General features: G+C 30.8%; 2 protein-coding genes across 2 annotated transcripts in view; one reads left to right on the forward strand and one right to left on the reverse strand.

Annotated features, from left to right (window-relative positions):
• The window catches only part of LOC111026623, a 2,404-nt gene extending 1,051 nt beyond the window's left edge, over positions 1-1,353 (reverse strand). The window contains exons 1-2 of the mRNA XM_022304739.1: positions 737-1,353; positions 145-613 (exon numbers count right to left, since the gene is read on the reverse strand). Of these exons, the coding sequence (XP_022160431.1) occupies positions 145-613; positions 737-1,353 (1,086 nt within the window). The remainder of the gene's footprint in view (positions 1-144; positions 614-736) is intronic.
• Positions 1,354-3,149: 1,796 nt separating this feature from the next.
• LOC111026616 (putative phospholipase B-like 2) lies at positions 3,150-9,925 on the forward strand. The gene is made up of 8 exons (XM_022304731.1): positions 3,150-3,349; positions 4,787-5,024; positions 5,107-5,201; positions 5,338-5,493; positions 5,754-5,979; positions 8,175-8,497; positions 9,329-9,499; positions 9,606-9,925. Exons 1-8 carry the CDS (start codon positions 3,150-3,152, stop codon positions 9,865-9,867), a joined length of 1,671 nt encoding a protein of 556 aa, XP_022160423.1. The 3' UTR covers positions 9,868-9,925.
• The last annotated feature ends 358 nt before the right edge of the window (positions 9,926-10,283 follow it).

Here is a 10,283-nt window from a genome sequence, read left to right on the forward strand (position 1 = left end):
TTTTTTTTTATATTTTTGCCAAGTATTTATTATATATGCAATATTCTCTTCTTGATCTTTACGAGGCTTGTTAATATTATTTTGTTTTAAACTATATATTTTTAAATAAGTTTCACTTTGGATATCTAATAAAATATGTAGAACTTGGTGAATAGATGGATGAGACGTATAAAACTGAGAATTATAGTGACTATGGAATGATTCTGGCCCATTGGTCGTTCTTGCCTCTGTTGAAGGTTCAGTTGCCCATAAAATCGGTGGGAAAACGGCATCAGATGATATATAATTGTTCAGTATATAATCAGTGAATTCAAAATTATCAGTAGGGCTATTTTCAATTAAATAAGTAAAAGCATCTTCTACATCTTCCGAAGGTAAAAATCCAAGTGCAAAAAATTGTTTCAACCAAACACCTAGTTCAGAATTTGAATTATAATTTTTTAATAAATTACTGTCACTTTGAATTTTCCTGAACCAAGATTGGCCTAAATGAAATCTGCAGGCCATAATTTTGCAGTTTGGAAAAAAATGTCTAACAGCGTTGTGAGCACTTTTTTCAAAATCAAAATGAAAATTTGAATACTTTAACGATTTTTGTATATCTATGTCTAATCTTAAACATAAATTAATAATTGTGTGCCACATTTGTATATAAGTTTCAGTTGATTTTGAAATTAAAAAACAATAAATTACAGGAACATAAAAACCATTTTGTAATATTATGTGTATTGAATACAGTTGTTCGAAATATTTGGGTGCATATGAAAATGTTCCGTCAGCAAAAATATGAGAAGATTGACTTAATAGTTCAAGATTAGTTTTGCAAGTGAATATAACTGGACTTGAAGTTTCTTCCATGTGACAAAATAGTTCACCAGTATTAGTTGTAATATTTTCACGACCATCAAACAACTGAGTTATAGCTTCCTCTAAAGATTTTGGAATTTTTTGCATATTCTTTCTACGTTTATCGTACATAGACTTTCTCCATAACTTTATATCAGAATAAACCGGCTGGATATCGTTTTCGGTATTTCTAAGTTCTTGCCTAATTATTTTATTTAGCCTAGTGAGAAAATCATTTTCACATTTTCTTTTTAAACGTGAACTCACAATTTGCCTACTAATAATATTTTTTGGAATCACGTCATGTGTGTGCTCATTTAACATACTTAACACTTTGGTCACATCCTTATCAACGAGTAAACTGGCAGAACAATTTTTATTTGTACAGTTATACCGAATGTTCCCACACTTTTTCAGAACTTTAAATTCACTATATTTATAATCTTCAACTAAAATACACGGCTTACCTTTTTCTGTTTCAAATTTTTTTTGTATTTGTTTCTCCATTTTCCCAAAACCAAATTGCACAAAAATAAACGGAAATATACACGTTGCACAATATAGACTGTCACAATATAATAAAACGTTTAGATAATATGACGTGAGCATGTGACTGACAACTGCCACACTATAGATCTCTTTAACGTACAGTATTAGTAATTATCAATAAAATAAAATCCGGTACAATAGATATTATCGGATGTGAATACGTTGGAAAAGCACAGCCATTAACACTTATCAGTTATTATAGTAATAACATATTATTAGACACCATATAGTATCCACTGTCCGTAGCAATTGTGTATACGTAATACGTATACTATACTATACTATAAGTGGGTTTCTTAAAATATATTCCTTTATTTAAAATTATTTAAATATTTGTGTTTGCTCAAAATAAAAATATTTAACACGCAATCGTGTTGTTTTTCCTCAAATATAAAAAGGTAAAAAGTCCGCAATCGTGTTGTTTTTTCTCAAATATAAAAAGGTAAAAAGTCCGCAATCGTGTTATGTTTTTTTCAGGTAAAAAGGTAAAAAGTCCGCAATCGTGTTACGCCCGTTGTTTTATGAACCGTGTATTTGCGGAGTAGAGGTATGCAACAGACTACAAAGAATATACAAATAAAAAATATTAACGTGCGTTGTTGTCTTTCAATCAAAAAGAATAGGTAGCACAGGTTGGTAATTTATCATTTTCCTGATTGACGAAAAAACATTTAAAAGGGTTGATCGTTATTCATTTGTAACTAATAAATAAATTTAAAAATTTGGATTTTGTGATCCATTATTATCACAGTTCTAAGCTAGGCATAAATTATGAATAAAATAGCCACAATCAAAGAATTACGACTAATAAAGCTTTTTTGAATCTAAATTTAAACATCTAATTTTAATAATCTCAATGCTTTAAGAAATGTGTATTTTCCATATTGAATTTGTCAAATATCAATTAGAGTATGATTTTCATATTTAGTACTTAGTACTTTAGTATTTTTAATTAAACAACCAATGATAATAATTATGTCTGTAGTTCATCATTCATTACATAACGTTGAAATAATTAGGATCCACATTTAATTAAAATTTAATTATAATATTATGTACTTATCGAAATATTTTTTTGCAATTAAAACTTTATCAAGGTAATTAGCTGAACAAATAGGTAAGTAATAATATAAGAAATATAGTAACTACCTACTCAACAAACTGAGGTAAATGAATAATTATTGTACGTAGATACCTATACAAAAAACTATATATGATTGTTCAAAATATTTAATAGCTTCCATTAATTTTGAAATAGCCTTTGCGCATCTAATAAAATATAAGTCCATCGTTTAAAAATGATGTTTGTTTTATTTTTACAACCTAATAATGAATTTTTAAAAAATTGTTTCTCTCATATTGTATGTAAATAACATTATTCATTCGCACTTGATTTTACCATTAGAATACATTAAATTAGGTAGTATAATTTAAAAAATAATATTTTCTCCTTTTTTGTTTCAATTCAGAAATAATACATAGCTTTTTTATAATTATTATGGCACCTCCACTTGAGAGCGGGACTGTTTTCCACATTGCTTGGCCCCATACAAATAATTTATAGCAATTAGATACCTACTTCACAATATTATATTTGGAACAACTTATATAATATTTGCTCCCGATATCTTATCTAATAATATTATACCCATTTATAAAACTAATTTAAATATCAAATGGATCAAAAGTCAACGGCCATTACGCGACTCATTAATTTCTAATTCACAACGCATTTGTTTAGTATCAGTAGAACAATGTTGTCAATAAGATGTATAGTTCTCTCATTGTTGTCTGTTTGGGCGTTACAATGTTCGGCCATAAAGAAAAACCAAACGCTGCTCGCGGTGAAAAAGGAAAACAATCGAATAACTATCCAGCCTAAGCTCTACACTGTTAAGTCCAAAGAGATAATTATCGGTAAAGCCAAATATATAGACAGTATCAACACTACAGGGTACGTATACATTACACTAGACAACAAAAACTTTAATAAATAACGATTTTATAGTCATTTTTCATAATCATTTCAAATAGGAAAATACTGAATATCATAGCATAGCTATTTAAAAAGGGCTCTGATAAATGTGAAAATTTTTCTGTTGACAATAACCGACAAAAATTGATTATTACGGCAATACTACTTTGGATAATTTTTTTTTTTGATTTTATTGATATTTATTCTATACCATATTAAATAATACTTTGATCTCCAGTATCTTTTTTGGTAGGGAAGTGAATCTAGTTGGTGCATCCCCTGGGGGGGGGGGGGGGGTTGATGATGAAGATCTGTAAGTACTTGAAATTGTCGTCGAATAATGTTTATTTTATCATTTTCTTTACATGATAAAATATTTAAATATACAAAATATTTTAACTCGTTTTGAGTTATTTTTAGTCATTTGAAATTTGGAATATTTTTAGTTCTTTATTCTATAAATGTCAACAAAATTGTATTAGTTGGGTCAAAAAGCTTGACATTTTAATATCACGTTCCTCATAAGTAGTTATAAAAGCAGTTGAGAAATTTTAATGATCAGTAAGCACGATTTTTGTGCGTTTTTAAAGTTAAAATGTTGACGAAAATCTTCACAATTTTGACAATTTACACATTTATTGTAGCTAAAACTAGTAAAACATTTAATTTTTATAGATAAGAATTGAAAATTTAAAACAAGGATTCGCATGAATGGTTCATACTGGAAAAAATCTAAAAAATATATAAACACAGTTATTTTTTAGACACATTTTAAGTTCAAATTCCAACGAAAGATTCCATTCAAACAACTCCATAGGACCATAGACCATACATATTTGTATAGTAATTACTAGTTATTAAATTCGATGATCACTTTAATGATGAGATTTTGACTTATTCAAAAAATTGAATAATTCAAATTAAAAGAACAAATTTTCATGGGGAAGTTCATTAGGTGATTGTTGAGTAATATTATTTTTACGTGTAAGCAATGTTTAAGTTAGTTTCATTTGGTATGACACAAGTAAGAGAATAATGAATTCGTATACAAAATTCAGAAAAAAAACATTTTTTGGTGAAAATAGTTTAAGTATTTCAGTCGTTGTCTCATTCAGTAGAAAAAGGAAAGTTACACTTTTAGAGAACAATTATATACTCGCATAATTTGCCTACAGTTTTAGGTAGTCTAGTATTTTATATAAATACTGAGTTCCACTAACATATACTCGTATAATATATGAAGTATTTGAAGATTCGGGAGTTTCGTCTTAATAATAATAAAAAAAAAGTAATTTACAATTAAATAAATTAGAGTATCTACGTTTAAAGTAAATATACTATAAATTAGGTAACTGTAAATCGATTCACTATTTTTAGCTAATTAATTTTTGTGACTTAATTGTAACAACAATTTAGATGGGCTTATTTAGAGATCAGGACTTCACAAAAAGCCAAAGACGAAGATCAAGCGTATGGTGCCGGGTATTTGGAAGGAACGTTAACAGCTGATCTCATATATAGCCATTGGTTCAACACGGCTAAAGGCTATTGCACCGATCGGCCGCACGTCTGTCAACAACTAAAAGATTACATGGCGGCTAATACAAATTGGATTAAATCAAAATCAAATGAGTCCGATTCTTATTGGTACCAGGCATGTAATTTTTTTTTTGATCACACTTCATTTTTGCTATACATCTCAAACGATTATTTCGGTACATAATAATATCATATAGGTCGGACTGTATTACAAACAACTTGATGGGTTGTACGATGGATACATGCGAGGCAAGTCACCCGGTACGCCCGATTTGTCTTGGAACGATTTATAGTGAGATTATTGTTATTTTCTTACCTTATAAATTAAAATGGGTACATTATAATTTATAATTACGATATATTAAGATTATGTTCAATTTTTAATACAAATTATTTCGTTGTACACATGTTGCATATTCTATATATAGCTGGCTAAATGCCTTGGACGACTTGGGCGACTTATCCGTCGCTTTGAATCCGTCAGACACCGACACCCGAGTCTTGGGAAGCGGATCATGTTCGGCTCTCATCAAACTGATGCCAGAAAACAAAGACATACTCGTGTCACATGTAACATGGAGCGGGTAAATACGACGGGCAATCAATTATAACCACCATATTGCATAATTGTATTATTTGGCGTATCAGGAGAATTAAACAATTTAAATGACTTCTTCGTTCAATTTAATCATTAATAAGTCATACAATCAAACCTTCCAGATACACCCTATAATCTATATTATATAATATGCGGGTGTACTAGCTGCATAAAACGTAGATACGTGTAGCCGTCGTAATATCACATATTTTATCATATGATTGACCCCCCACACTTTGCCTGCAGGTACGAAACGATGTTGAGAATCCAGAAGAGGTACAGTCTGCGGTTCAGGAAGAGCAAAACGTCCAAAAAACTAATACGCGGGTTCGATATGTCGTTCAGTTCGTACCCGGGTGGCATTCAGTCCGGAGATGATTTCTATCTTATATCCTCAGGTTTGACCACTTTGGAAACCACTATCGAAAATTACAACGATTCCCTGTGGTCTAACGTAAAACCAGTCGGTCAGGTATATTCATATTGCATTTACGAATAATATTTTAAATCTTCATTCCTTTATCCAGATTGTTATTCTAAAGTTGTGTGGAGAAGAAATATTGAATTCGGATAGGTCGCCCTTATCGTTTGTTAGTTAATCAGTGGCTAGTAGGTGCTGTATAGTTAGGACGTTTGTGAAGGCCAATTGTAAAGCGTATAAGTATCTGTAATATAGGTCAACGATAATATAAATAAAATATCTCTATAAATAGGTCCTGTACTATAATATTCGAATAAAAACATAAACACAAACACAGTATCAGTCATAAATAAATATATAATATAGCCATGTAGATACCTACTTAATAACTAAATTAGGTACACTTGTCAAGTTTAATATAAAATCTAATAACTCTATTTCTTGTTTGCACTTGCACTGTAATACGAGTGTTTAAAATGACTAAATTAAACTGGTACCTACATCAATGATACATATACTAAGATATATATTACTGATTGACTTACGACTTACGAGAGTTTGAATATTGAATGTCTACAAAAATATTTAAAATAAATAATATCGTGGATTTAAAAGAAGACTACTGCTACACATAAACAAAGATTGTTTGCATTTTAGGGAGGGGTTAAATCTTTCTTTACAGAGTAAGAGAGCTTTGAAAAATATTCAAAAATTTTAGGGGGGGTAATCCCCCCCCCCCAAGTAACCCCCTCCCTAATCTCTATGTTACCACCCGATGTTAAGCGATTCTACCCTGACTGTGTTCCTACCAAAATACACATAATACCTGTCTTATGTAAGTTGTACTATCGAAGTAATTAAATTCAACTTCTGAAAATATAATATTTGAATTCATCACAAAGTTAACTTGAAAACAACTTTTCACTTTTTAATTTGAATAGTACTATTAAAATGTTGTTTTTGATTAAACTTTATGATAAATTTTAATTATTTTCAGAAATTGTATCGATTAACTAGATTAGTTAATAATATAATTGACAAAATATTGATGCATTTGGACTAAAATAACAAAATAATTAATATTCACCTATAGCGAATTAATACTAATGATAACTTAATATGCACTTATGCACTAGAAAATTTGCCTATACTACACTCCTTAAAAACGTCTCATATCGAATCCCCTTAATTAATATTCAAGTATAAAGATAATACGTATAAATGATAACTCGAAGAGTTATAATACGTGTAATGCACAATATTTAATAATTAGCATTATAGGTAGCATTACCTATTACATAGGTACCTACCTAATTTTATACTTTTTTTCTGGCTTTTATTACTCTCTATGAGTTTTCACTAAATCTTCTTCTGAGTGCGACCCCGTGGCCTTTTTCCTTCCGGCTTCCAATCAAATACTTCTTTGGTCACTGCATCTGCATTACGCCTCATCACATGTTTTAGCCATGGTATCCTCTGACTTTTTATGAATCCATTAACCGTTATCATTATTAATTTTTAGTTCTTTCTTCAGATCTTGGTTGAACTTATTCAAATCCTTAACCAGACCCAAAATTCTTCTTCAAATTGTATTTTCTAATGCCTTCAGACTTCAGTCTTATTTGTGTTATTCTTGTAGACTACTCTAGAACTATATATTTATGTCAGCCTTATTATTGATGTGTATAATCTTGCTTTTGTTCTCTTTGAAAAGAGTTTAGATTTAAAGAACTTTAACAGAGCAAAGAAAGGTCATTTTACTTTTGCTATTCTCAACAATTGTCTCTAATTTACAGGACTAATATATTTTTTGTGCATAGTAAGACCTTTATATACTGAAACGTCTAAATATTTTCGAGGGCAGTGATTCCATAACATCCGACGATGTTTCAATATTTAATAATTCCATTTATTCTGTTTTGCCTGGGTCTATCTGTAATCCTAATAACAAAAATACTTTATCAAAATAACAAAATCGTAAAATCAAATCATAAATTAATCAAAATATGAAATGTATTAATAAAAAAAAGAACGAATTTTTTGTTTACCATACCTACTCAGAACTACATTAATAAAAAAAATATATGCAAAATGCAAATGCTTTATGTCTATATAATCGTGAATTTCATATTCTGCAGTATAGCACACACACGAACTTACCTAAAATCGTAAAATAAATTATCATAATATAATAGACAAAAGTATGTATTATGTATCTACCTACAGTAATAATGTTCATAATAAAGGTATTGGAATTTGTGCGAGCAATGGTCGCGAACCGCCTGGCCGACAACCCAACCAACTGGGTGAACTTATTCAAGCTCCACAACAGCGGCACGTACAACAATCAGTGGATGATCCTCAACTATGCAGCCTTTCAGCCGGGGAGCCCGTTACCATCCAGAGACGTACTTCACGTCCTCGAACAGATGCCCGGTCACGTGATGCACGACGACTTCACTGGGCACTTGATCAACCAGACGTACTGGGCCAGCTACAACGTACCCTATTTTCCTTTTATATTCAACGTAAGTGGAAACTATGATATGGAGCAACGTCACGGCTCGTGGTAAATATAAATTTAAACTATACAACAATATGTCAATAATATATAAATATATAGTATAATAATAGGTCTATGTAGATCGTAATACATAATGTCATGATAAGCCTACATTATATACGTACGTCGTACACTGTGCCTGGGTCTTAAGCCTAAACAGAAAATGTGGGCTAGTATAATATAGTGGCGTATACAAGGGGTTGAAAGGTTTCCCTCTTGGATTTATTTCAGATGTGTTATTTTCATAAATAATTTATTATTTTTGTGCGTATAGATAATTTGTTGTTATCGGCATTTTCAAAAAGTTGTGATGTAAGGATATCACTCAATATTAGCCATTAGGCTATATTTAATGTAACCAATTGACTTGGCTTTATTAAATTCGTAAAAGTACAATAGATACATAGAAATATTGAAGCAGAAGTCCAAGTAATCATAGATCACGTGAAAATGAAAAAAAAGATCTAGGGTGTGTGTGTGTGTGTGCGTGTGTGCGTAGTGGGAGAAGGATGTGCCATCCTCGGAATTTTAAGTGTATTACAATTATTGTCAATTTCTAATTTTCCTCCCCTCTTCTTTGATAAAGCTTCGGATACGCCATTGGGTTATGATGATATAAAAATAATATTAAATAATCAATTTTACTATCAAATATTACACCAATTATTATTTTATGTGAGACCATAGTCCTATTTCAAATACTCTAGTATTATATGGTACACTGTATGTATATTATGAACAATACTTAATTATCATAACCTAATATACTTTGTTAATATTGCGCAACGACAGATGCAATTTTTAACGGTACAAATAACACATGATTTATGGTTAAAGGTTCTCGTACTCTGAAACACCTCGGGCTCGAATATTTGCCAGAGACCACGTAAAGGTCCATTGTGACAATTGTATGTTGCATCTGATGCGGTCCAATAACTTCACACGTGATCCGGAATCCCGGTGCGACTGCAGTCCACCATATTCGGCAGAAAATGCTATATCTGCCAGGTATTTGATGGTCGAACGAACAAGTTCTTAATACGTGATCACGTAGTTACACACGGCTCTTTGTATAATAACAACGGTAGTGTGAAAACATTTTTTTTTTTGTCAGGAACGATTTGAATCCCGCGAATGGTACGTACCCCATTGAAGCATTGGGTCATCGGTCACATGGGGCCACTGACGTTAAAGTCACTTCAAGTAAGCTATTCCAACAGTTGCAATTCAAAGCGATTTCTGGTCCGACCCAAGGTAGTAACAATAGTTTAGGACCATTTTGCTGGAGCAAATCAGATTTCAACGATATAGTCAGTCATCTTGGACATCCCGACTGCTTTGATTTTAAACCAGTATTACACCAATGGTCTTTATAAAATATGTATAATGTTAAATCAATGGTTGCGTAATATTAATATACATGTTTTAAATGGATTTTATTTTTAAGATTTTATAAAAAATTCTAAAAAATAAAATATGTTTTAAAAAAAAGCCGTGAAGTAGGTATAACTGCTCTGCTGCGTACAGCAATAGTTGTCGTGTGTACCTCGTCATTGAATAGATACTTTAATGGATGTGCTCAATTTGAATTAAATGATAAATTATTGTATAAGATAAAAAACGATTCTAGTTGTGGTCTACCCTATAAACCATGTGCCACTTATGGACTATAAACTGCAGTATATTTTAAATAATTAAAAGCGAAATTGCAAAATTTTATGCAATCGAAAATAGGTCTAGTAAATAGTAATACAAGTATAAGCTCGGCTAAGTGATCGTGCACGTCAGATAT

This window comes from Myzus persicae, unplaced genomic scaffold, assembly GCF_001856785.1.
Source record: "Myzus persicae strain clone G006 unplaced genomic scaffold, MPER_G0061.0, whole genome shotgun sequence".
Lineage (NCBI taxonomy): Eukaryota > Metazoa > Arthropoda > Insecta > Hemiptera > Aphididae > Myzus > Myzus persicae.

Coding starts and splice junctions, on each gene's coding strand:
- LOC111026616 (XM_022304731.1), top strand. CDS start 3,150: ATGTTGTCAATAAGATGTATAGTTCTCTCATTGTTGTCTGTTTGGGCG. Junction 5,202..5,337: donor TTGTCTTGGAACGATTTATA/GTGAGATTATTG, acceptor TTCTATATATAG/CTGGCTAAATGCCTTGGACG. Junction 5,980..8,174: donor ACGTAAAACCAGTCGGTCAG/GTATATTCATAT, acceptor TTCATAATAAAG/GTATTGGAATTTGTGCGAGC.